We start from the raw sequence: 26573 nt of genomic DNA, 5'->3' as shown, positions 1-26573 counted from the left end.
AAGTGGGAGGGAAGCCTAACCATAACTCGCGCGGTGCGCTTCAACGATGATGTCGCGAGCAGAGAGGCGCTAGCCAATCAGCTCAACCGAAGACCTTCCTCAAAAGCTCCGGTGACAGGCACTCGCTGTTTACACATGACCTGCGCGCATAAAGCCAGCGCACGCGGAAGGACGCTTGAGCATCCAGGTGCAACAAGGGAATGGATCGAACGCTCGCAGGCGACATTTTAGTCCGTCTCCGTTATTCGGATTATTCTTAAACGCACTGATTAAATACCTTAAAACTGGTTCATTTTTTCCCAAGATTGCGTCCTGTCCCTTCTCGTCCGTAGAAATCTTACAGCATTTTGCATGCAGTCATGTTTTTATTCACAAGGGCTGTGCTTTTTGTGAACGTTTTATTAGTGATTTGCAAATTTGCGCGCTCCATGCAGAGTCAGCTGTGCGAACCTGTCAGAGTGGATAATCATGACTATGCAAATAACAACTTTGTCGGTTCTGAAATGAACGCACCGCCGAAAAAAGTGGCTTACCAAGTAAGTGCGTTTGGACAGGATTTTGTGCTCGACTTGCACACGGATTCTAGCTTCATCGCACCCACGCTGTCGACGTTGGGCATGCCCCTTGGGTCCGAGCGCGCGGACCTTCGGCGCTGTTTCTACGCGGGCACCGTGAATTTGGATCCACTCTCGTACGCGGCTCTCAGTCTGTGCGACGGCCTGCGCGGCGCGTTTGGCTACGACGGCTGGGAGTATTTTATCAATCCGGCAAGCGACGACTCAGTGTCTTCGGGTGCGCGCCGGAGCGCGGAGAGCGCGCACCTTCTGCGGCGACGCGCCAACGCCGAGCTTGGTGGCAACGGCACGACGCGATGTGGCGTAGACGGTGGCCCGACGCCCGATGTCGCACGCTCCCTGGAGAAGTTTAAACGCTCCGAAGAAGCTAATGCTGGCGTTAAAACCAACGCACAGAGGAGTCGGCTCAAGCGATTCGCATCGGTGCCTCGGTACGTGGAGACGCTTGTGGTGGCCGACGAGTCCATGGCCAATTTCCACGGTGACGATCTGAGGCATTACGTGCTTACACTCATGGCAGTGGCGGCTCGCCTCTACAAACACCCAAGCATCCTGAACCCCATTAACATCGTGGTGGTCAAGTTCCTGGTGGTTACCGACGAGGATAAAGGGCCCAAGGTGACCGGCAACGCAGCCATGACCCTGCGCAATTTCTGTACGTGGCAAAAGAAGATCAACAAGAACAGCGACAAGCACCCGGAGTATTGGGACACCGCCATCCTGTTCACCAAAGAGGTGAGGAAAAGCTGCGTGACATCAGTATTGAACGGATACTAGCAGCCATCATGTCAGTTGGTTTATAATCATTTGTGACTTTGCTTCGTATAGGTGACTTGATATTTAACTATCATTCATGTACGTGGATCACATAATGTGAAAATTTCAAATACATACCCATTCAGTGTTGTCCTTCATACACTTTGGGCATACACTTTGGGTCATCTAATGTCAATCAAGAAAGAAACATCAAAACTAACCCCAGTCTGTTCACTGGAGTATTTTCTACGTTGCACAATGTACAAGGTACAAATAGAGCATCTGCCTGAGTTAATCTCCTGTCCCCCAGGGTAACCCTTAGGGTTAATGACATGTCATGAAGGGTTAGTTATGACTACAGGTTACTGCCCTTGTCATCAACTGTATGTGAATCTGATTGTGCACCTTCAGAGATACACAAAACACCAATGTAGCAGCTTTAGAGAATTTACTTTAAATTATGTAGGGTATTACACAGACATCAACAGACAACCCTTTACTCATAGTTAAGTTGAAACAGTATGTGCATATGCAGAATATGTATACTCCACATGGTGTATTTACAGTCATATGTACGGGACAGACATTAGGCATATGTTCATTTGGCTGCTTATTCATATCTGTGCCTGTTTACATTCACAATAGCAGAGTTCAAGATTTCAATCTCTACAGTTTGTGTTTAAGCAAACACATGCAGAAGAGTCATGCTTTGCACTGATTCACCCCTAACAAACCCACACTGAAGTCAGCATTCACTGTCAGCTGTTGCTCAGGAACGCCCACATGTGCAGGCACTCAGCCAGTCCTTCACACACCAAACAAAGTCTTTTTCCCCTAACTAAGCGCCTGAGTCACACATGGCCTGAGCCAGTGATCTTGAAGATTTAGCATTTCTTCTCTGCTGAGAGACAGTAAAGTATCAGAGCCCAAGTGCAGATTGTTCCTTCCTGCATTTTTGTAGTTACTGCAGTCATTGCCCTCTAAAGACAAGGACATTTTGGACTCAGAAATCATTTGTGGTCCATAGGGGAGAGGGGGAGTTAGTAGTGTGAGCGCATGTACATAAACATGGATCCAAAGTTCAGTGGATACTCTAGCTAGTTCAAGCGTTCAGAGCTGTACAAATCTGGTTCGACATTACTCCATGAACGACTTAAACAGACAGTGATGAGAGCCAAGCCTTGGCTCCTCTGAGAACTCCAACATGCAATCTGATATACTGCACTTCTCACACGCCTTATGTCATTCCAGTGATGTTAAATGAAAGATTATGTTATATTTTTGTCATGTTTAGGGATTTTAAATATTTATTTTATTTTATTTTTTTATTTATAGAATTCAAGACTTTGCACAACATTATAATCATATTGATCATAATACAGCCAATCAAATAACCAAATAACTTCACTGGCTTATTGCAGCTGTGGTGTCCATGTACAAGTAGGAAAATGGGTCTTTTGTGCAGGGCTGTATCATATGAAACGAGAAGAAATGTTCCATTTCTAGGGGATCTTCTTTTAAACACACTTCCAGCTGGGAATGATCTGATACATTCTCTCCCATGTCCCCTCTCCCGATCCACCCATCTCCTCAGAAAAAGCCTGTTTTCCATTACGAAAGAGAGAGGGAGAGACCCCTAAATCCCACCTTGTCAAGGCCCACCTGCTGTAGAAGCCCTTTCCAGCTGCAGCATGGGGAAAGTCACTCTCTGGGGCTCTGCAACATTTCTTCCAAGCTATTCCCATTTTTCCACCAGCACTTTTAGCACAACGTCCTTCCTCAGACTCAGCTACTCTGTTGTCTCTAGGTTGTACTCTTTAAGCCAGTATGGAGTGTGATTTCTTTCATTGGCCCTTGGCAAACACTGCAACTTCCACATATCAAGGCAACTTAGTAAAAGGGCATTTTAACAGGTTTAATAAACTGTGAACTGAAATGTTCTTAAGTTTATAGCTAACACTTAGAACCATTGAAGACATGAGTGAAGGGGGTGAGCATATCTGGAATGAAGGCCTCTGATAATTCCCAGCTGGGACTGTGGTTAAGGGAGAATCCTATAGAGCACTGATCACCATCCCTTGATCTCTACCCATATACACAATTCAGTTCAAGTTATTATCAAACAGAGCTGTTGTGGCTAATAAAGAAGGCTGATGATCTGAAGCAGGTGTGTTAGATTAGAGGTGAAACTGAATTCTGTAGGGTGGTAGCTCTCCAGAAAGAGGGCGGTGATTACTGCTATAGGAACTGGATACTTTTTTGTTGTATAATTTGCACTTAAGTCACTTTTCCAAGTGCATCTAGTGCAATGACTGTTTATTTTCCAGAGGCAGTGTTTTTCCATAGCCTGGGATGAATGCATATTTATAAAGCTTGAAAAAGCTAGAGGTGCTAAGTAATTAGCACAGTGTAAACTAAGCTTCGCTGGCACATTGAACCACATCACAGAACTCACTTTCTCTTAGATTTGTCAGTATTCTTCATATAATCCGTTACAGACCATGTTATACAAACTTGTAAAGGGGACTTCCATAGAGATTCTTTGAGGCTTTTTGGAGTATGCTCTAACAAACATGCAAAAGCAGAACGGAATATGTCATCTTACCATTTCAGTGGTGACTCACAACAGATTTATTAAGCTCCAGATCCCTTTTAACTGGAAGGCAGTGAACTCAGAGGACTCAATTTATGTCATATTTGCAGCAGTAGGTTCATGTATAAGCAGTGTCTACACAAGGACCTCAGTCCTTTTATTAGCATTAGAGTAAAAGGGGTATTATTTTGAGAGGTGTTTAAACAAATTGGGGTGGCACTTACATAGATCAAATGAGTAAGTAAGCAAATAGAGAATGTTTGTGTCATGGATTGTAGGTAGAGGCAGATGCAAATGCAGGTAATTCATTGTATAATGTACAAACAAAACAACCAAAAAACTGTGAAACCAAGAACCATAAACATGAACCTTGGATATAAGGCAAAAACATACAGACTACAAGAAATACTGTGGCACATATGACAACAAGTAACAGTAACAACAGAGGCTTGATGGTGAAATAAATAGTGGTGCTGACATGATACAGGTGAGAGAGATTGCGACATGTCACGTGCTGGGGCTGATGGGTAGTGTAGTTCAGTGCCCACTGGCTCTACTGTGACGCGCTGCTCCTGAAGCGCGAAATATTGTCAAGAGGGGGTCCTGGAAGATGCAAGATGTCTCTTAGCTGATAAAGGCCCTTAGGTTGACAGGGTTCATTAGGAGCGCTACCCTTAGTGTAGCCAGCAGGAGACGCAATGTCGTCCACCAGGCAGTGAGGCGGAGAAGTCTCTTCCGTATATCTGAGGGGTAGCACGACGTCCAAGACAGCGCACGAGAATGGAGTGACAGCCACTGCAAAGCCACCGGGAGAACGAAGTCCAAGGCAGAGCCAGGGTGGAGAGCGACATCCTCCCTGAAGCCAGAGGGGGGAGCAACGTCCTCCACGAAGAAAGAGAGGGGAGCGACGTCCTCCACGGAGCAAGGAGGCAGAGTAACGTCCTCAGCAGAGCAAGGAGGCGGAGCGATGTCCGTAGCTGAGCAAGGAGGAGTGGAGCTGGGTAGCGTAGTGATGTCTGAGGCAGAGCAAGGAGATGGAGTGACACCTATGGTGATACCATGAGCCATAATAGCATCCTCTGTGGGGCAAGGAGGGTGGGACATGGTTCTAGCTAGTTTGGGAGCCCCCTCCTCAAAAAAATTTTCCCCAGGGGGCGCATGGCATCAAGCCATCCCTGTGAGGCTCTGACCCAATCCCTTCTCCCCTCCCCTGTTGCTCCCACATCAGGAGGCTCTACTCCAGGAGTGTTTCTTGGATGCTGAAAAATTATGCTGCATCCATGTTAGGTCAGTTAAGCTTTCTGTCGGGGTGGAGGTGGATGCAAGTGCAATAATGCATAATTTATTATGTAAGGTACAAACAAAACAAAAACAACCATACTGTGGCACACACGACAACACGCGACAGAAGACAAACACAACAGCAGACAAAAACAAACCACAGCTACAACAATAACAACAGGAGCTTGATGGTGAGACGCTGAAAAACTAGAACTTAAATAGTGGCGCTAACAAGGTATAACAAGACATAGATGAGAGTGATTGAGACATGTGATGTGCTGGGGCTTATGGACTTATGGATAGTGTAGTATAGTGTAGGATAGTGTACCCATTGGTGCTACTATGACAGTTTGAGACAGAGAGGCAAATATGGAACGAATTATGCTTTTAAAAAGGCCTAATTAAATTTGTATGTTTTGACTGCAAATTAGTTCAGGAAGGAAAAGAGTCATCCCTCCTCTTCAGTTTTAACAGTGATAGAGAGCTTTTACTAGACCTTTTGGAGAAGCGTTGGAGGGAGAGAGGCAAGAAATCAACTGACCTCAGCTTAGTGCTTTTCACTGGCCCCTAACCACTCAGGTTAAAGGAGCACTCACCCACAACTTGTTATATGAACTTCATGTCAAACTTGAGCACATGCTATTAACTCTAGACTGACAACCACTCCTAAATAGGAAGGTCTGTAGTTGATTTTATGAGTGTAATATGTCGTCAAGCACTTGTCTAAAGTGAAAGTGAACTTTACATGACTGGCTAGCCTGTTCTCTCAGAAAATATCATATTTCTTCACGGAATTGACAGCAACGGAATTAACCACACATAATCACAAGGCGTCATATGCCTTAGTAATCTAATTAAGTTCCCATTTTGAATTGTTTTGTATATGCTTGTTACCAAGTTCAAGATGACTCATTTAGACATAAAATTAGAATTTGTGGAAATACTCAGCCATGGGCAGCAGAAAAAGAGAGGAAGCACAGAGGCTTTCACACCCTTCCTTCTAAGGGTGTCTAGTCATGCTTTTACCTACTGAGAGGACATCATAAGGTTGCAATTCTAAACTAATAAGTTCAAGAAATAATGAATCTTGCTGTGATCCAAATCCTCATAAAACCATTTCCACATGATCTATTGGTATGCAACCAAGAAGCCCACTTTTTGATACTGCAGCCAAGAAGCCCATTTTGTGATATAGCTCTTAATTTTTTCTGCACCGCTGGTGTACTACAATAACATGCTGTAACACAATGTGAATTGTCTACTGTACCACATCTACTATGTAGGTGTGCATCTTCTGCAAAGTTTCCCAAAGCCTTTGGTGACAGATTCCCAAGTGGTGGCAAAGGGGTTTTGGTGGTTGATTCTTCAAGGCAATATACTAATAAAAAAGGGCACCAAATGCCACTGATGCTTTGTTAACAGTTAACAGTGCGGCTCCTCATGATTCACACACTAAGAGATGTTTACAGATGGAAGAACTGGGTTACAGTTACAAAACATGCACTTGTTACATAAAAGAAAAAAAGGGTTTTTCTTCTTTCCTTTCTTAAAACATGCCTGTCTTGAGCTTTTAGTAATAACCATCCTCCCTCTCACATACCTACATCTGGTTCGGGTTTTCAACGGTCAACAACTACAGCTCACAAACAATTTGTCACATTGATTTGGAACCTTTAGCTTATATGACACTCCTTAATGTCTGACTGTACCTGCCAGTGTATTTGGCTTGAGACTTGGAGGCCAGAATGAGTTTGACCATTAAACAATAATGGCCAACTAAACTCAATTTTTTTTTTTACAAACTATCTTAGGACTGCTGATCCAGCAACATATCAGCACTCCTGTGAAGACAAAAATGTCTGTCCAGTTTTAATTTAGCTATGAAGCCAGACTTTCTCTGGATTATCTGCTGTCTGCTGTTGGCTGGATGCATCATTGCCAGCATTAAAAATAAATTTTTTATGTAGTCTATATTATGTTTCAAATCAGTACAAGTGCTTTTCCTAGAAGTTTGTTTTATTTTGGAATATCACTACCAGATATACAATCAGTGTGGTACATTGAATACTTTGAACAAATGTGTTTTAAGACGTGTGGTAGCAAAATATAGGTCAGCTGGAAATTCTTTTCCTTGGCCCACAGCACTGCATTTTATTGCAACTATTACCTCATGTAGCCCTGAAACTCAAGAGAATCTTTAACTGGGCATCTGGAATATCTCTTGGAATCAGAAGCACTTAAGAGATTTCAGGAACAAATGCATGCCATTTTAAGATTCTTTTTGGTCATTGCATCAGCGTGCTCTGCAACTCATGATCTTTTTGGTAGTAGCATCCCTTGTGTGTGGGCTTGGGTGAATGGGGCCTTTCTGCAGCCTTCTTGAGTACATTCTTTATTTGTTTGTGATTATTCACTTTTATACAACAGTTAGTTCTGGTCCACTAATTTGATTGGTTGAGTGGCATTCCAAGAGTGCCTATATTTCCTATAACTGCACTGGGAGGTTTCACTGTGTGTATCGCTGCACATGACCTGTCTTCGCCATGTAAAATTAGTTTGAAACAGTTACTACAGTAGTGTTAGCAAATGATACTTTTCAGGAATATACATTTTGGCTTAAAATATAAAAGGTTGTCAGCTGAAGATTGCCAATTGCGGGCTCGTGTCTGCGGCGCATCACAGCCGTGCCGATATTCAGTATAACCACATGATTGCGAGTGCCATATTACTCAAACAACTAACTGTTTGATTGGTCGCAAGTCAAAACAAGAGATTTATTTAACTTGAATTGGAGTCATCTTTGCAGATTTTTCCCCCCTTAAATCTATTTATCTTTATTTACGTTTTCCTTTAACCAATGTTTCATTCTTCTGTAACATTGTAGAGAAAATAAATTACATTTTCAGTGTAATAAATAGTGCATATTTTAATATCCTTTCATTGGAACCCCGTTAATCCTAATAAGTAAATGTTGACAGATATTGACTCCATATCTGAACATTCACTCACCGTTGACTATTAGGAACACCATACTAATACTGGGTAGAACTCTCCTTTGTTATCAGAACAGCCTCAATTGTTCATAGCATGAACTGCACGAGGTGTTGGAAACATTCCTTTGAGATTCTGGTTCATGATGACATGTTTGCCTCACGTAACTGCTGCAGATATTCATGCTGCAAATCTCCTGTTATACCGCATCCCAAAGCAGAAGAGCATCACAGAATGCACAACACATTGAACTTTGTGGTAAATGGGCTACAACACCAGAAGACCACATCAGGTTCCACTCCTGTCAGCCAAGAACAGGAATCTGGGGCTATGGTGGGCACAGGCTCACAGAAACTGGACAGTTGCCGATTGGAAAAATGTTGCCTGGTAGTGGTGTAATGATGAGGAGAATGTTTTCCTGGCATATTTTAGGCCCCTTACTAATACCAACCAAGTATCGTTTAAATGCCACAGCCTATCTGAGTATTGTTGCTGACAGTGTACATCCCTTTGCAGCTTCAATTTACCCATCTTATAATGACTACTTCCAGCATCATGATGTGCCATGTCACAACACACAAGTCAGCTCAAACTGGTTGTATGAACCTGACAATGAGTTCAATGTACTTCAGCGGCCTCCCCAGTCACCAGAACTAAATTTAATAGAGCACTTTTGGGATGTGCTAGAATGGTAGATTCACAGCATGAATATGCCTCTAACGAATCTGCAGCAATTACGTGATGCAATCATGTCAACATATTCCAGAATCTCAGAGGAATATTTCCAACACCTTGTAGAATCCATGTCACAAAGAGTTGAAGCTGTTGTAAGGGCAAAGGGGAGTCCTACCCAGTATTAGTATGGTGTTCCTAATAAAGTGGCAGATGTGTGTATGTGGACATTTTCTAGAACTTGGCTTATCAGAAGTTTTCTAAAGTTTGATTTAAAATCAAATCAATCAATCAAATCAATCAATTCTAAAATCAGATTTACGTCCAGTCGTCCAATTCCTTTCCCATAGAAATGTTCCCTTACTCAAGGGATTTTGGATGTTGGATGTTGGATTTAACTTTTCTTATCTTATCTTATCTTAGTTCCCATCTGATTTCTCAACTCAACTTAATTCTCATTATTTGATCCAGGATCTGTGTGGAGCCTCCACGTGTGACACTCTGGGCATGGCAGACGTTGGCACAATGTGTGACCCAAAGAGGAGCTGCTCAGTGATCGAGGATGATGGCTTGCCTTCTGCATTCACCACTGCTCACGAGCTTGGTTAGTATACATGCCGAGTCACCATGTTATCAGTAGTGTATGGTGCCAAATTAGCTTTCATGGTTCAAACAGATGGCATCGCTTGACAATTGTATCGAAAATCTGTTGAAACCTACTGTCTGCAAAAGTGTAATGAATATCCGAAGAGCAAGTAAGCCCCCTAAGGCTCATCTGTAGATATTTGGGAAACAGCCGAGGTAAGACGATGATCCCCATTTGAAGTTGCTTATTTCCATGCAGGAAGCTCCATCTCTGGTTTTGGTAAAGTACATTTACAAGGCCAGTGGAGGAAATGAGGGGGAGTTGCTAGATGTGCTGGAGGTACTAGAGGCATGATTCACATAGCTGTGGCTTGTTTGCTGACATGATAATTACCTGAGAGCAGCAGTGTTGGTGATTTTAAGTGCAAAAAATCAGAACTGGTTTATCTGAGGTTTGCAGATGATTCAGACACAACTGGCACAGTGAAAGGACTGCAAAATTCTCTTTTCTTCACAGGCCATGTATTCAACATGCCCCATGATAACGTGAAGGCATGTGAGGATGTATTTGGAAAGCTACAGGACAATCATATGATGTCACCGACACTGATCCGGATAAACCGCACCAGCCCATGGTCACCGTGTAGTGCTGCTATCATCACAGAATTCCTGGACAGCGGACATGGTAAGTCAGAGCGGCACAGGTTATCTGTTTAAATATCTATTTCCAGGAACATTGTTACTATATAATGATTTGGGTTTTATTGATCTTATTGATATATGACTTTCTGTGGTGGCTAAGACTGGGGTGTAAACCTTTATCAATCAGACTGTGAATTTGGCTATTGCTAATGGTGAACCACACCTTCTTTAACCTATCCTGATAGACATGTAATAATTGAAGCTAGATACATGTCAATAATCATTTAACATAATTAACTACTTTAAATATGCAAGAACGACAAGTGTCTGGGACATTTGTCTTCCACTGTCAGCATTTACAGTCAGGGCTGTAACCAGGACTACTGTAACTACTTTTGAAATTGCCTCCAAAAGTAGGAAATATATTAGTGCTCGGTGCACCTGGTGGTTACCCTAAAACCGTATATAGCTATTTGTGGCCATGTTGGTAATATGGTTAATAATGATGGATGATGTTTTCATTAATTTACATGTTAGGACTGTTCCAAATTGGTAAAGTACACATACTCATATCATACTAAAATATGCATTAAAGTGTTTTTTAATGCATACAACATGTGTTCAAGACTGCATATGTATGCCATGCTAACCAAGGCAAACCACCACATCTGCCTCTGGAGAAATGGCAGTTGATGTTCCCCAAAGTCACTGCAGTGTTTCACAGGCAGACATCCAGACCACTTCACTGAGATTAGACAGGCTTTAGAACACACAGCCCAATGTGGTCTGGCTGTCATTGGATTATAGGTAAAACAAGATCCTGTTTTCCCAAGCAAATTCAGACAGACATTTGGGTCAGATTTCACTCCCATACTGGGAAAAACATTATATGACATAACTATACAGGCTTCTCATGTCAGTTTGGAGCACTTTGAACAAAACATGCAGGGTAATAGGAGTGGATCTTTTGAAGGAGTAATAAATGAGCAGTAAAAGCAATTTAATATAGATATCTTAGAAAAATAAATAATTTTCAAAATTGCCACACAAAAAAATCTAGCTATTTATTTCTAGCTTTTCTTAAATGGCAAATTTCATTCATTCATTCATTCATTCATTCATTTCCAGTAAGGAAATACAGGGCACCCTGCACATACTCTTTCACACTCAAGGGCAATTTAGAGTATATTTAGAATTTAGAGGGCATATGTACTTTTAACAGAGAAATAGGAGGTAAATGGAAGACATTAGTTTGTTCTTTGCAATAGCAATTTGCCTTACATGCAGCAGAGGGACAGTCCCTTTACTAATTTCATCTCATACAAAATGTACTGGCTGGCGAGAGGGTGCAACATGTAGCATTGCTGCCTCACAGCTCCAGGGTCCCTGGTTCAATCCTGAGCTCAGTTTGCTATCTGTGTGCATGAGTTTCCTCCAGGTTCTCTTAGGTATCTTCTCACCTCCTAAAAACATGCCAATAATGGCTATGCTAAATTGTCCCTAGGTGTGAATGAGTTTGAATGTATGTGCATGGTGTCCCATAGAGGGTGTATTTACGCCTCACGTCCAGCGTTCCCAGGGTGGGCTCTGGATCCACTGTGATCTTCACTGGGATATAGTGGCTACTGAAAATGAATAAATGAATGAAAAACCTCCTTGTGCAAAGACATAAATACACAGTTGATTATACAAGCACAAAATAAGGCATAAGGTCAGGGTGAAAAATTTGGGCACACAATATGTTGTGCTGATTGCTGTGTGTTCAGTCTACGATCACATGAGCTTCCACAAAGAGACAGATGCAGTGTCAGACAATGTCTCTCAAAGATACAGATGTCACTGTGCAGTGTATATATACGCACACAAACACACACACACACGCACACACTATAGAAGAGGAAAAAGCAAACAGTGGTGAAGTGTTTGTGTGCTTTACTGATTAGACAGTTTACAGTTGGGCCTTTGGGTTCCCCAGACTCTCAGAGACAAATACAATTTCTCAGACTTCATCATTTAAACAAACATATACAGATGTGATGAATCTAAAGATGTGAGTCAAACAAATCTTGAAGTTATAAGACTTTTGGTCAAATTTCTCTCTTTAATAACATCAACACCATTAGTGAATAATGCCTGGTATGATAAAAAAAAAAAATCAGCATTATGTTTATGTTAATTTGGGGGCATATAGAGCATGTAACCAAAGCTGCACTTTTTTCCATTAAATGTTTATAGGGCAATGTACTCTTTATATATATATATATATATATATATATATATATATATATATATATATATATATATATAAATGTTAGAATTGTTAAACAAACTTGAATAGAACATGAAGCATGAAGGTAAAAAAGTTTAAAAAGTTATGTAACTCAACAGCCCAGATAAAGTTTCTAGAATTCAAACATGACACAACATAACATTGTCATTAAATCCTGCAGGTGATTGTTTATTGGATCAGCCTGAGAAACCCTTGTCACTACCTGACGTTCTCCCTGGAGTGTCATATGGTCTAGAGAGGCAGTGTGAGCTGTCTTTTGGCACTGGTTCGAAGCCATGCCCACTCATGCAGGCACCGTGCCAGCGGCTGTGGTGCACAGGCAAGACCCGGGGTCAGCCTGTCTGTCAGACACGGCACTTCCCCTGGGCAGATGGCACAGCATGTGGAGAGGGCATGCTGTGCATGCGTGGGGTTTGCATAGAGAAACACGAGATCACCAGGCCAAAGGTGAGTCAAGTGACAGCACACAGACATACACACACTAATGCACTGTATACTGCACATAAACTTGCTAAGATACAAATGAGTGACAAAGAACTAAAACAACATTGAAAAAAAAACAACATAAAGTCTCTTAGTAAGGTGTTAGGTCACCGCGAGCCACCAGATCAGCTTCAATGTGCCTTGGAATAGATTCCACAAGATCTGGTGACTAACATGGCTATAGCTTATGATTTACCTTATTTTGATCCTCATTAAATCATTCATTGAGCCCTCATGCCCTGTGAATGGGGGCAAGGTCATCCTGGAAGATACCACTCCGATCAAGATAGAAATGTTTTGCTCTGAAAAGGACAAGTGGACCCAAGCCATGCCAGCAAAATGCTGCCCACTTGTCTATCCCTTATATGTACACTATGTGGCCAAAAGTTTATAGACACCTGACCATCACACCCATATGTGCTTTTTTAAAATCCCATTCCAGATTTAGTCCACTTATTCTGTTATAATAACCTCCACTCCTGTGGGAAGGCATGCCACTAGATTTTTGAGCATTGCTGTGGGGATTTTTGCCCATTCAGCCATAAGAGCACTAATGAGGTCAAGCACTAATGTTAGTCAGGAGGCCTGGGGCACAGCTGATGTTCCAGTTCATTCCAAAGGTGTTCAGTGGGGTTGAGGTCAGGGCTCCAAACTTGGCAAACCATGTCTTCATGGAGCTCGCACAGGGCATTGTCATGCTGGAACAGGATTGGGCCTCTTAGTTTCAGTGAAGGGAAATTGTAATGCTACAGTATACAAAGACATTCTATGCAATTGTGTGTTTCCTACTTTGTGGCAGTAGCTTGGGGAAGAAGTCTGATGGTCAGGTGTCCACATACTTTTGGACATATATTGCATTTGAAGGAGAATCATGTCCCAAAAATGGGACATAAGCCCAAAAAAGGAGACATGTGGCTGATTACCTAGGTAACATTTTACATTAAGGTTTAAATTATGCTTTTAAAATAATAAAGCAAATAAGCAAAATAATGAACTCCTGCATTAACCAATGTTCAAATAATGTTCATAGTAAATTACTTAGGGTACCTTTGTTATTTTATACATAATTAACATTACTTTTGGTTTATTAATTCTGAAGTTGTACACTGAAAATCACTGCTAGACTAATAATAATAAGTTTTCTCAACCACACTGAATCTCATTTTGCACTGTGCCTCCTCACATATAAACAGCTGGCCCACAGTGTCGTTGTAGCAGAAACTGTTGTATGCTTGTCCCATGAACATACCTAATTTAAACAATCCATTTGTATTGTATGTATTTAATATTTATACTGGTACATTTCAGGTGGAGTTTCATACATGAAAAAGTTGACTGGCTATTAAATTTGGAAAACAGCTAACTGCAGTGGCTATGAAAATTTTGTATCTCAAACAGTTTGAGTCTGGAAGCCACACTTTACAAACACTTTAGACACACTCAAACTTTTATGGACACTTTTATGGTACAACTTATATGGTGCAAAGCTACATGTATGTATCTTACACACCACTCTGATCAACTGACAATTTGACTCTCACTGAAAATCTTTCTCTCTCTCTCTCTCTCTCTCTCTCTCTCTCTCTCTGTCTCTCTCTAGGTGGATGGAAAGTGGGGTAAATGGGGGACATTCGGGCCTTGCTCCAGAACCTGTGGTGGTGGAGTGCAGCTCGCAAAAAGAGAGTGCAGTAATCCAGTGCCAGACAATGGGGGCAAATACTGCCAAGGAGTGAGGGTGAAGTACCGGTCCTGCAACCTCACACCATGCCCAGACACTGGTAAGGACTTTTTAATGCATCTCAAGCAACTACTAAATGTTTTCAACATCCCTGACTTATAGTTGTATCTATGTTTGGAATGACAGAAATGTACCTGTCTAGTAATAACTAAAATTTGTGTTTACTTTGCTTTGATTCAGTGCAGGCACTGTCAGTTGCCTGGTAACAGACATGACAATTGTTTAGCCATTTGAGACATTAGATATAAATTAGATATAATTAGATATATTAGGTAAGATCCTGGGCTTAAATTTAAGACAACTGAGTTGCACTTAGGAACCGGCATTAGTTTGGTTTTAGAAGATTGGTTTTAGAAAGAACTCTTGGGTAACTCTCTTCTTTTCTTACATGCATTTCTCACAGGGAAGAGTTACAGAGAGGAGCAGTGTGAGGCTTTCAATGGCTTCAGTCTGAACACCAACCGCCTCACGCCGTCTGTGGTGTGGGTGCCTAAGTACTCAGGCGTCTCCCCTAAAGACCAGTGTAAGCTGATATGCAGGGCTAATGGAACAGGCTACTTCTACGTCCTCGCTCCCAAGGTGAGAAATATAGGCTTATACTTTGTTTTAACTTCCATTCTCTCATTAAAAAAATTAACATGTTTCATTCATTTTGACTTTCTGGAGGCCTAAAATTGATGAATTACTTTGGATATGGGAGGAATAACAAAAAGAAACCACATCTACATTTCACTGTAAATGTTTTGAAGGACACATTTCATGGCTCATGAATTATAAACTCTTCTCTTATGTGTTTTAAATGAGTTTCTTAGGATTATACAAATAAAACCCAGAGCTATAGCCATTTTTGTAAGAAAGTATTGAAATAAATAATACAAGAATATTATGTAAACCTATAATGTAGACAAGTGACATAAAACAGGGAATGGGGTCATTGGTGAAGGTTCTGACCTACCCATGATTGCCTTTATTTTCCATAAAGGTTGGATGGAGGAAAAATAATTATGGAAGAGATAGTAAGGGACAAGGAGTTAATCTGGAGCAAGATATGGAGGTGTGGCTTGAGCTTCCACAGAATCATGAGGCATATCAGGACTAGGCACTCACTCACAAACAGCTACTACAGAGTTAGGATCAGCTGAAAAGATTTGCACACCTACTGTGGAGGAGATTGGAAAATACGGCACTCCGGAAGGAATGCAGAAAATAAGTAATTTATTAAAGTAAAAGGCATGTTCCATGTTACAATGCCTTGATGATTGGGCAGAGAATACTGGTCCTTACAGATTTAGGAACTGTAAGCAATCAGCATTATACAGCTATAAATGTAATGAGGAACACTCCATCACAGTAACAGTAATCTTCTTGAGGTGCATGACCAATTCACTACGCAATGTCTTAGCTGTTAGAACAGCCTGTTGCAATCTTTTTCTCCTTTCCTTTGCAGGTTGTGGATGGGACTCCATGTTCTCCTGACTCTTCAGGAGTTTGTGTTCAGGGCAAATGTAGCAAGGCGGGCTGTGATGGTAAACTCGGCTCCAGCAAGAAGTTTGACAAATGTGGTGTCTGTGGAGGAGACAATAAGAGCTGCAAGAAGATTTCTGGCCTCTTCACGAAACCTGTGTAAGTTCCTGTAAGAAGGGCATGTAAAATCATCTTTGTAGCATGCATTCTGATCATATTAGCTGATAGAAGTCATATGTCACGTGGCATTGTATGTCATAAAATGTAGATCTTTAAAGGGTTCAGATCATGATCATGCCTTCACATGTTTCTGTCTTAATAATCTAAACAGCGAGACTATTTTAGGCAGAGACGTTCATGCAAAACAGGCCAGACTGTCCTAAATGCAATTATGGGACAAACCGAATTTCCTATTTCTCAACAAACTAAAGAGCACTAATTTATGTGTGCAGTTTCAGAAATTTTGTGTAAAATCAGCGGCTGTGTTGTGGATTATTTACAAAGACTTAGGGCGGTATGCAGAGTTTAGTTGCAAGCGTAGTGAGGGCTTAAATGCCAAAATTGTACACATGGGTATTCAGACCTCAGACATAATGCACATGAATGCTACCACAACATTTGCACGGAAGTTCGATGTGTAGAAAGGAGTGTGCTGAAGTGTGTCGTTTCAATTATATGGCATCCCGACCTTGGACTTAAGCCCATTTTTCTTGCATGATATTGGATCGAGTGAGAAGCAGTCTAATCAGTCAATTGATGTAACCACGTCACAATGAAATCTGTGTTTTTTGGGCTGTAAATACACTCATAAAACTATGGAAAGGGGTATTAAAGGGCAATATTAAATACTTAAATATGACATAATTAAGTAATTAATTATAGTAAAGTCCACCAATATATTTTTTTTCAATATGGATGGTTTTATTAATATGGAAGAAGAAGGAGAAGATATGGAGTTGGATATATGGTTATTTAATATGGAGACTTACAGCCCTAGTTGTGTAAATGAAGTGCAAAATAGAATCTTGAAACAATATTTCAGTGAGCTGTTTATGTTTGCTAATTATTCTTTATAGGCATGGTGAGTTTTTTTTTTTTTTAAAAAAAAACACACATATGAGCAATTACACATATAATAATGCCTGATATATACACATATATACATAGAATAATGCCTGATATATACACACATATATGAAAAGAAAACCTTCTCACAGTTTCTTTTTGGATGCTACTGACTTGCATTGGAAGTGCGAGGATGCAGTCAGTATCTAAAATGAAACTTCACTGTCCTGTATTTGGTAATGAAAGTTGCATATCATACTATGATAAATGGTAGATATAGATACACTTCAGTATTAAAACCCTAACATTATTATCTCCTGCCTTTTTTCCCTTAGTCCCGGCTACAACTTTGTCGTCATGCTTCCAGTGGGTGCGTCCAATGTTGACATCCGTCAGCGTGGCTATAAGGGAATGGTAAATGATGACAACTACCTGGCTGTCAAGAACAGCCGAGGTGAATACCTTCTTAATGGCAACTATATAGTGTCAGCAGTGGAGCGGGACATCATAGTGCGTGGCAGTCTCTTGCGCTACAGCGGCACCAGCGGCCAATCAGAGACGCTGCAGGCTGTAAGACCACTGGGGGAAGCTCTGACGGTGGAGGTGCTGTCTGTGGGCCACTTAACACCTCCACGCATCCGCTATTCCTTCTATCTCAAACGAGAAACCAAGGAGGACAAGGTGTTAAAGAAGGAAGGCAGGACTCTGGCTGAAAACAGCGTTCTCGCTGAGGAGGGAGGGCTTGGGAAAGAAGCCGATCCCCTCAATAAAAAGATTCCACCTCCGTACGTCAAAGAGACTCCACCCCCTGGGAAATGGGTGGCTACTGGGTGGGAGGAGTGCTCAGTGACCTGTGGGAATGGCCTGCAGAGGAGATTGGTACAGTGCATAAAAGGAGACAGCACTCCTGGGACAGACTGCGATCCAGCCAAAAGGCCCAGCGCATTGCGGGTTTGTGGTGACCCATGCCCAGTATGGCATATAGGTGAGTGGTCCCCTTGTTCCAAGACATGTGGCAAAGGCTTCAAACGGCGCCCACTCCGCTGTGCCACTGAGACGGGCATGGTGCTTCCCAGGGATCACTGTGTGAGCATGAAGAAGCCACAGGAGCTAGACTTTTGTTCGTTAAAACCCTGCTAATGACTCCTTTTCCCACAGTACTTCACCTTCCATGTTAACTCCTTTCATGGACTTGTCACTTTGTTAAACAATATACTCAACAAACGAAGAACAGTTAAAAGTTAAACGATCCGGAACTTTATTTGTTCTGGTGCATCTTGGTTTTTTTTTGTCTTGCCTGCAAAAGAGAAGTGACATGAAGAAGAAGAAAAAACTGTTACAAAATTGCCATGTAGGCTAACTTAAATGCCGATCATCTTTTGGGCTAAAAAGAAACATTCCACAGAGTCAAAAAAGTAGCACAGAAATTGCCCTTGTACTGCATGTCCTCCTTAAATCCCTCTTGTGTTAATGCCTCAGAAGGGTCCAGAGTGTCTGGTGAGAGACTGGGGTCAGGTTTCATATAAACAGAGCATGATTTAATTGTTTGATCATTTTCTGTTATCAGTTGAAAACATTAGTTAGTCCTGTTGAATATTCCCTGAATAGTCTACTTGAATATTCCTGGCATAATAAACATTGAGAGAATGCCAGAGTGCTGGAGCAGCAGGAAATTGTTGATTCCCTCCAAGACCTTATTTTGTAGGAGAAAAGTTCTGTCAATTTGTTGTTATTTCTTAGTGATTAGAACTTTCATGCCTTTTAAAACAAGGTACGGCATCACCAATCTACACACCAAATATCACATAGACCTATATAAAAGCTGACGAAAAGGATTCCAACTTAAAAGGATTCAATTATCTTTATATTAGCATATTAATCTTTTTCCTGAATCTCAACAGTAGGTCATTTATCTATAGTTCAGGAGAGACAGTTTACCCTTAGAGTCCAGCCCTGTTTATTCTGCAAACTGTGCCTCCAAGACAGGTTCTTTATCTCAGTTAGTCATCCAACATCTCATTTGTTTTTATTTTATCCTCTCTTTCCAGTGAGACAGAGGTACAGCTGCTATAATCAAGCCCTGTCTGGTACAGTAACTAAGTTATTATTATAGCAATGTCTTTTGATGGCTTATGCCACGAAGCATGGTTTTGTGCCGGATGCCAACCTGTTAAACTGACTTTTGTACACAGTGTAAATTCATTTAATGCATAATACAGTAAAAAAATATATGTGTGTGAGGTTCTTTGGAGCGACCATATCGTCCATCTAAAAGATGGTTCCTATATGACTTGGAATGTTTTATCCATTTTTTTCTTTTGCACTTTAGTACAGCAAAAGAGTTCAACGTCCTGCATGGGCTGCCTTGTATACCATGTATACATCCATCTAGCTGTGCACAAATAAGTCCTGTAAATACCTTTCTATTTTATGTATTTTTTTACGCTGACATTTTGAATTGTCATGACTTCAAGGTATTTATTCCAAATAAAACATGTACTAACGAGATGCTTTATCACTCAGCATCCTGTGTGTTTTCTCACTGTCTTGGTGAAACATACTTTAAGACTTACAGTGAGTTTAAAACCAGAAGCTATTACTGGGCGATGAGTTTTCAGCTTAACATCTTGACACAATTGTATCAAAAGTATCTAGGCTTTTCCTGCACCATGAACAATAGATTATATGCCACGTACTGGAAAAACTCACATCATGACTTTTCTCTTTAAGGTTCCCTGTGTGGGACACACTGTGCTTTCTCTGTATCATTTTCCATTTAGTTCCCTTCAACATTCCCATGAATCAGGAACTGAGACTGTTCAAAGGCTACTCCTTGACTGGAAGGAAGGAGGAAGGGAGGGAGTGATGGAAAGTGAGAGAAAGATCATGTGGACCAAATTTCAAACCATAGAATGCAGCAGCTCTTTGCTCACTATACAAGGCCTTATAAGGCAGTGAGGCTTCATTAGGGTATATATAGCCATTGGGTGAAAAAAAACAGTGTAAGGCCTGAACATTATGCGTAGCGAGTTGGATTGGAAGTATTACATCAACCAGAAAGCACTGTCATGTCAGTTGCCAAAAATATTTTATATCAGCAGACTCACTTAAGAGTGGATTGGAATATCAAAAAAGAATAGATAGAACAGATGCTGGATTTCTTTCTCTCAACCATATCTGTCATTTTCTTTTCTTTGCACACACTATCTTACTTTCTTTGTGCTTTTCTTGCTAGCACTAACATATAATCTGTGCTTGCTTTAAAGGCTTTAAAGTTGCATCTCTGTAAGTTCTAGGATTACCTGACAATATAAACATCACACTGATTAAAATGCAGATATCCTCTAAGAACTATTCATTCATTCACTCATCTTTAGTAACTACTTTATCCTAGTCAGGGTCATGGTAGATCCAGGGCCAGTCCCAGGAACACTGGGTGTGAGGGAGAAACACACTACGAATGGGATACCAGTCCATTGCAAACAGCCAGTCCATGTTTTAAGGAGGTGGAAGAAAACCAGAGAGCCCAGATGAAACCATAGACAAAGGAACAACATGTGAAACTACACAGACTGTAACCCAATTTCAGGATCAAACTGGCTGTGAGGCAGCAATACTACCCACCGCACTGCCCCCTCTGTGAACCATTCCAACAGAAATCTTTAAACTGTAAGACTATTATAAAACCCCCCAGTGAACACAGTTTCACAGCTGTATCTAGCTTTAGAGGCTACACTTACCAGGCACAATGCTAGTGACTCAGAGCTACACAGCAGGTAAGTCATTTACATCAGTGGTATTGTCTGTGGTCTCCCTTGGGAAGATGAAGGGTAGGGGTGGTGGTGCTCTTTACTCCCATTCTTTGCTCCACTTCTTCCTCATAACATCCCTTTTTTCATGACTTGCCATTTTACTCATATCCGGAGACAATGGGAAATGAGCGAAAAGGACAATGTGCCTGCCAGGATGACAGGATGGAAGAAGGGGGGGCCCATGTTGTGGAGGCAGAGGAGAGTCACTGGAGGGGAAAAGGGGGAATACAAGCTCACTCCTGCTGGTGTGTGTCGTATTTCTTCTTTAATCATCATCTTTACTCATGTATCTTGTCATCCTCCTCAATTTTAAAGTTTAATCTACAGTGAGAAGTGAGGAGAGCTATGTTAAAGGACAAATGAAGAACCACTACAGACTGGAAGAACAGTTCAGATGTAGTAGCAGTCTATACTCCCCACAAGTTAAGACCATCATACTCAGTTCCTCTGGGTTCTCAGTGTGCTCCATAGCCTTGCAATTCTACTGCTACAGAGAAGCAACAATAATAAATAAACTCATTTCAGTTTGGTGGTCCTCAAGAGATTGAATCTCATAGCCTGTCTATGTCACACCACAAATTATTGATCTGTACCCTTTATAACCTCCTGCCACTGGACCAGTCAGAAGAGATAGAGCAATGGTGAGCCTGACACTGTGGTGAGCCTTACCATTCTGATGGCCAGCATAGTATTGCATATAAGCCTTCCATAAAGCAGTGTGTTTCTATTCCTTACTGAAAGTCATCCAGGGCATCTAACAAAGGAAAAATAGAAAAGAACTGTTTAAATTTATATGACCAGAATTAAAAGAGTGCTGTATGAACATGTGGGTGGCCAAATACTGGTGACATTTTCACGCAGCCCAGCTCCTCACTTGGTTTTGTTTAATAATCTTGTCTCCTCAAAACACCACTGGAGTATAAAAGATTAGAAAAAAATAAGAGACTAATGAAGCTCCAATTTTAGGTCAAGAAATCCTGGGTTCCACAGTGATGCCAGTTTTTGGTACAATTTCATTTGGAAAGTAGTGCACCATGCAGAGCGGAAGTAAACTTGACGCAAAGCAGCGGAAGTAAGCTTGACTCACTTGAATAAATGACTCAAATTCTCCACCCTTCCCAAAAAGACTTGTTATAGCAATATCCTTGATTCAAAACACTCATCCTTTCTTGGCATTGACTAATGTACCATTTTGATGAGGCATGCTACAATATGTAAATAGCTTTCTCTTTGTGGTTTATGATGGCACGCTTATGAAGCTTTACCTGGAGTGAGGCTTTAGAAAAATAAACTCACAAAACTGAAAGGAGAATTACTCCCATCCAATAAAGAAACCTCAACACAAACTGAAGCAATTCAGGAGGCACCAGAAGGTCCAGCTCAGTTTCTCTGGCTGTCTTGTACTCTGTTCTTGGGATTTCCAGCTTTATGTTTTCCCTTGGCAGTGCAAAATGGCTGACCAGCAGGAAAATCCCTCGGCACAGAGTCACAACCTCACTTTGAAACTTCAAATGTGTGGTCCACAGGCAAAGGAAAACAACACAAAGGCAAAAATGGTGTACTGTACCATAAACAACATCCACAGTCTCTACATCTGGTTCTGAATTACTGTGCAAAATAATGAGATACAAATGCCTCAGAAGTTCCACTACAAAGGTGGCCTGCAAATGAATGGTGGTCTACACAAAATGGTTTTGATGCAATACATGGTTTAGGGAAAATACTTTAAATACATAATTCAGGTTAAATTGTTTCAAGGTACTATATTTGATCTCTCTTGCCTGCACAAATGTGCATACATTGCACCTACATAGCCATACTGAAAATCTTAGTGGGAAAATGGTTTTGATGCAATACATGGTTTAGGGGAATTATTTTAAATACATAATTCAGGTTAAATTGTTTCAGAGTACTATAATTGAACACTCTTGCTTGCACAAGTGTTCATGCATTGTGCCTACATGGCCATGATGAAAATCTTAGTGGGAATACTAAAACATCAGCAGTGTTTTTCATTTACCAGGCATGGTTTCAATGAGCTTCTTGGTTCATGGCTGACTGGTACTATAATTATTTTCTGTTCTGCGAGTGTTTATGACCATGGCTTGCACCGAGGATGTGTTTAGGAAAAGTACACTCCATTTACAATTATGCTTTGGTTTGTCACATGGTTTTTGTAATTCTGGTTCTGCTTTGTGTATTCCCATAATAACATGTTAGCACTGGCAATTTATTAAATGAAGCAGATATAATAATTCACTATGGAGTCTCTATAATCATCAACCTGTGTTAATGGCCCTAGGTTTGGTTTCACACAAATTCTTTGAGGCCTAATAAAGAATATAAAACTTTTGCAGTGTTTTGTGAGATGCTAAAGCCATAAAAGGAAATGTAGGAGTCATTTTTTAATGAAGACAGAAATGGTAAAAACTTTATATTTTCTAATTCTCCATCATAACATAAATAGGACTGCAAGATTTCTTGTTAATATTGGTCATTGGAGTAACCAGGAAGTGCCAACTCCTACATCACAGGGTATGACTGTAGGACTTTCCAGTGGATTTCGAAAGAGTTGAAGGGTTTTTTTTTTAATGTCTTTAATGTGGGAGAGAATTAGATTTGTAAGGAACTTTGGTGAACTGATTTGGCCTCATAAAATATTACTATATAAAAGCAGCATGCTGCAGGCACTAATGTAGCTTTCTGCTATTGTTATACTAACATAGCATTTATACATTAAACATATCATATTACATTACACTATGATTGTGTCTTAGCACTGGCTAACACATATGACGCAATGACAGGGAACTGACAGAATTCCAGTGTACTTCTAATACACATTTCAGTGAACACCACAGAAAGAACATTCTGTAAAACAACGGCAATTAAGTGCTATGGTTTATTGCGAACTGTTCTTTTCCATTAACAACAGCATGTTCTGTCCTGTTTCAAACTTTCAGTTGTACTCTAGTGTGTGGTATCCATAACACCACGATAATTACATCATACGTCACAGTCTTGCTCTATAAGTGTGAGAGCTTGATGTGCGTTTCATGCAGTTTTTTTGAGAAAGACATGCCTACTTAAAATTCTCACAAATCTTCTTTGTATCATTATTTAAGCCTTCCTTTGGTCATTACACAATAAAAATTAAAAAGAAAAACAGATCTTAAAACAGATCAGATGCAGAAAAAATGACCAGTGATGTGCTACATCCCTTTTTTCTTTTTCTTTACTCTAAATAAAATGTGGGGGAGACTAAGAATACATCAGGAGCATTCTTTTACGATGCTCAGTAAACGTACATGAAAATGGCAAATCATGCACACATACAGTCAGGTCCATAAATATTGGGACAGTGACACAGTTTTGGTAATTTTGCCTCTGTACACCACCACAGTGGATTTGAAATGAAGCAGTCAAGATGTGACTGAAGCGTAGACTTTCAGCTTTAATTCAAGGGGTTTAACAAAAATATTGCATTAACCGTTTAGGAATTACAGCCATTTTTTACAGAGTTCCTCCATTTTCACAGGCTCAAAAGTAATGGGACAATTGACTGATAAGCAGTTTCATGGCCAGCTGTGGCCTGTTTCCTCCTTATATCATGATAAATTGAGGAGATAAAAGGTCTGGAGGTGATTCCAAGTGTTGAATTTGCATTTGGTAGCTGTTCATGGGAACTCTCAATATGCCATCCAAAGAGGTGTTGATGCAAGTGAAGGAGGCCAAAACAGACCTATCAGAGAGATAGCAGAAACTTTAGGAGGGCCAAATCAACAATTTGGTACATTCTTAAAAAGAAGGAATGCACTGGCGAGCTCAGCAACACCAAAAGGTCTGGGAGACCACAGAAAACAACTAAAGTGGATGATTGCAGAATTCTTTTCTTATTGAAGAACAACCCCTTCACAACATCTAGCCAAGTCAGGAACACTCTGGAGGAGGTAGGCCTATCATTGTCAAAGTCTACAATCAAGAGCCACCTTCATGAATGTAAATACAGACGGTTTACCTCAAGATGCAAACCGCTGGTAACACTCAAGAACACAAAGGCCAGATTAGACTTTGCTAAAAAACCTCTAAAAAAAAGCCTGACCAGTTCTGATGCAAGATCAACTTGTACCAGAATGATGGGAAGAGAAAAGTATGGAGAAGGAAAGGAAGGGCTCATGATCCAAAGCATACCACATCATCCGTCAAACATGTGGAGGCAGTGTTATGGCATGGGCATGTTTGGCTGCCAATGGAACCGGGTCACTGGGATTTATTGATAATGTGACTGTTGATAGAAGTAGCAGGATGAATTCTGAAGTATACAGAGCTATACTTTCTGCTCAGATTCAGTCAAATGCTGCAAAACTGATAGGACAGCGCTTCACAGTACAGATGGATAACAACCCAAAACATACTGTGAAAGCAGCCCAAGAGCTTGGAAATTAAATGTTCTTAAATGGCCGAGTCAGTCACCTGACCTCAACCCAACTGAGCTGCTTTTCACTTACTGAAGACAAATCTGAAGGCAGAATGACCCACAAACAAGCAGCAACTGAAGATGGCTGCAGTAAAGACCTGGCAAATCATGGAAACTCAGCATTTGGTGATGTCCATGGGGTCCAGACTTCAGGTAGTCATTGACTGCAAAGGATTTACCTCCAAGTAATAAAAATAATCCTAATATTTATGATTATATTAGTTTGTCCCATTACTTTTGAGCCTGTGAAAATGGAGGAACTCTGTAAAAAATGGCTGTAATTCCTAAACGGTTAATGCAATATTTTTGTTAAACCCCCTGAATTAAAGCTGAAAGTCAACGCTTCAGTCACATCTTGACTGCTTCATTTCAAATCCACTGTGGTGGTGTACAGAGGCAAAATTACCAAAACTGTGTCACTGTCCCAATATTTATGGACCTGATTGTACACACATAGGCTGAGTTTCCCTGCTTCACTAAAGGAGATAGCTTAAGTAAGCCAGGGCTTAATCAGAGATTTGCTGTTCTTCGTGTTCCCATCACTTTTATCATAAACAGTGCTGTCTTACAGTCTTAAATCCAGTTTACTAACTCAGTCTGCTTTGGAAAAAGAGTTCAGTAAAGAAAGCTTAGTGTCATGTAGGTCAGTGAAAGAGGGAGAATGAGGATGATGTTACACTTTAATAAGACTACAGAGAAAATGGGGTAAGAGAGGAAAAAGAAGGCCTGCGAAATTGGTCAGTGTCCACAGAATTTTAAAAAAAGCTTTAGAGAAAAGAGTAAGAGGTAAAAGAACTAGATAGAGGGAGAGACAGGATATGCAGTGAGGTTATGTGTGCGTATGTGTGTGTGATAAGAGTCTCTCAGAGTTGAGAGAATGTTGGACAGATAGAGAAAACAGGAGAATAGAAGATATCCTTAGAGAGAGAGAGAGAGAGAGAGAGAGAGAGAGAGAGAAACAGTGAGAGAGTGTATGTGAAAAGGAGAGAAGGAGAAGAATAAAATATGCAGGTGAGAGAGAGTTAAACAGAGAGTGTGTATGAGAGAGAATGAGAAAAAGGAAAGGGAGAGAGAAAAAAAGGACTGAGCCAGTGAGAGAGAGTTTGCCTTATGCCCATTAAAACATTTGAAGAGACCAGCATTACTGTG

General features: G+C 40.8%; 1 protein-coding gene across 1 annotated transcript; it reads left to right on the top strand.

Annotated features, from left to right (window-relative positions):
- Positions 1–27: 27 nt before the first annotated feature.
- adamts15a (ADAM metallopeptidase with thrombospondin type 1 motif, 15a) lies at positions 28–19653 on the top strand. The gene is made up of 8 exons (XM_026922045.3): positions 28–1310; positions 9340–9472; positions 9971–10138; positions 12546–12832; positions 14469–14646; positions 15010–15185; positions 16054–16229; positions 17471–19653. Exons 1-8 carry the CDS (start codon positions 360–362, stop codon positions 18273–18275), a joined length of 2874 nt encoding a protein of 957 aa, XP_026777846.1. The 5' UTR covers positions 28–359; the 3' UTR covers positions 18276–19653.
- The last annotated feature ends 6920 nt before the right edge of the window (positions 19654–26573 follow it).

Source organism: Pangasianodon hypophthalmus, chromosome 27 (genome assembly GCF_027358585.1).
Source record: "Pangasianodon hypophthalmus isolate fPanHyp1 chromosome 27, fPanHyp1.pri, whole genome shotgun sequence".
NCBI lineage: Eukaryota > Metazoa > Chordata > Actinopteri > Siluriformes > Pangasiidae > Pangasianodon > Pangasianodon hypophthalmus.
This window is presented reverse-complemented; position numbering and strand designations above follow the sequence as displayed.

What these genes read in the sequence shown, in the direction of transcription:
- adamts15a (XM_026922045.3), top strand. Translation starts at nt 360, where the DNA reads ATGTTTTTATTCACAAGGGCTGTGCTTTTTGTGAACGTTTTATTAGTG. An exon ending in ATTCCTGGACAGCGGACATG is followed by an intron (nt 10,139 to 12,545) that starts GTAAGTCAGAGC and finishes TAAATCCTGCAG; the next exon opens with GTGATTGTTTATTGGATCAG. An exon ending in ACGAGATCACCAGGCCAAAG is followed by an intron (nt 12,833 to 14,468) that starts GTGAGTCAAGTG and finishes GTCTCTCTCTAG; the next exon opens with GTGGATGGAAAGTGGGGTAA.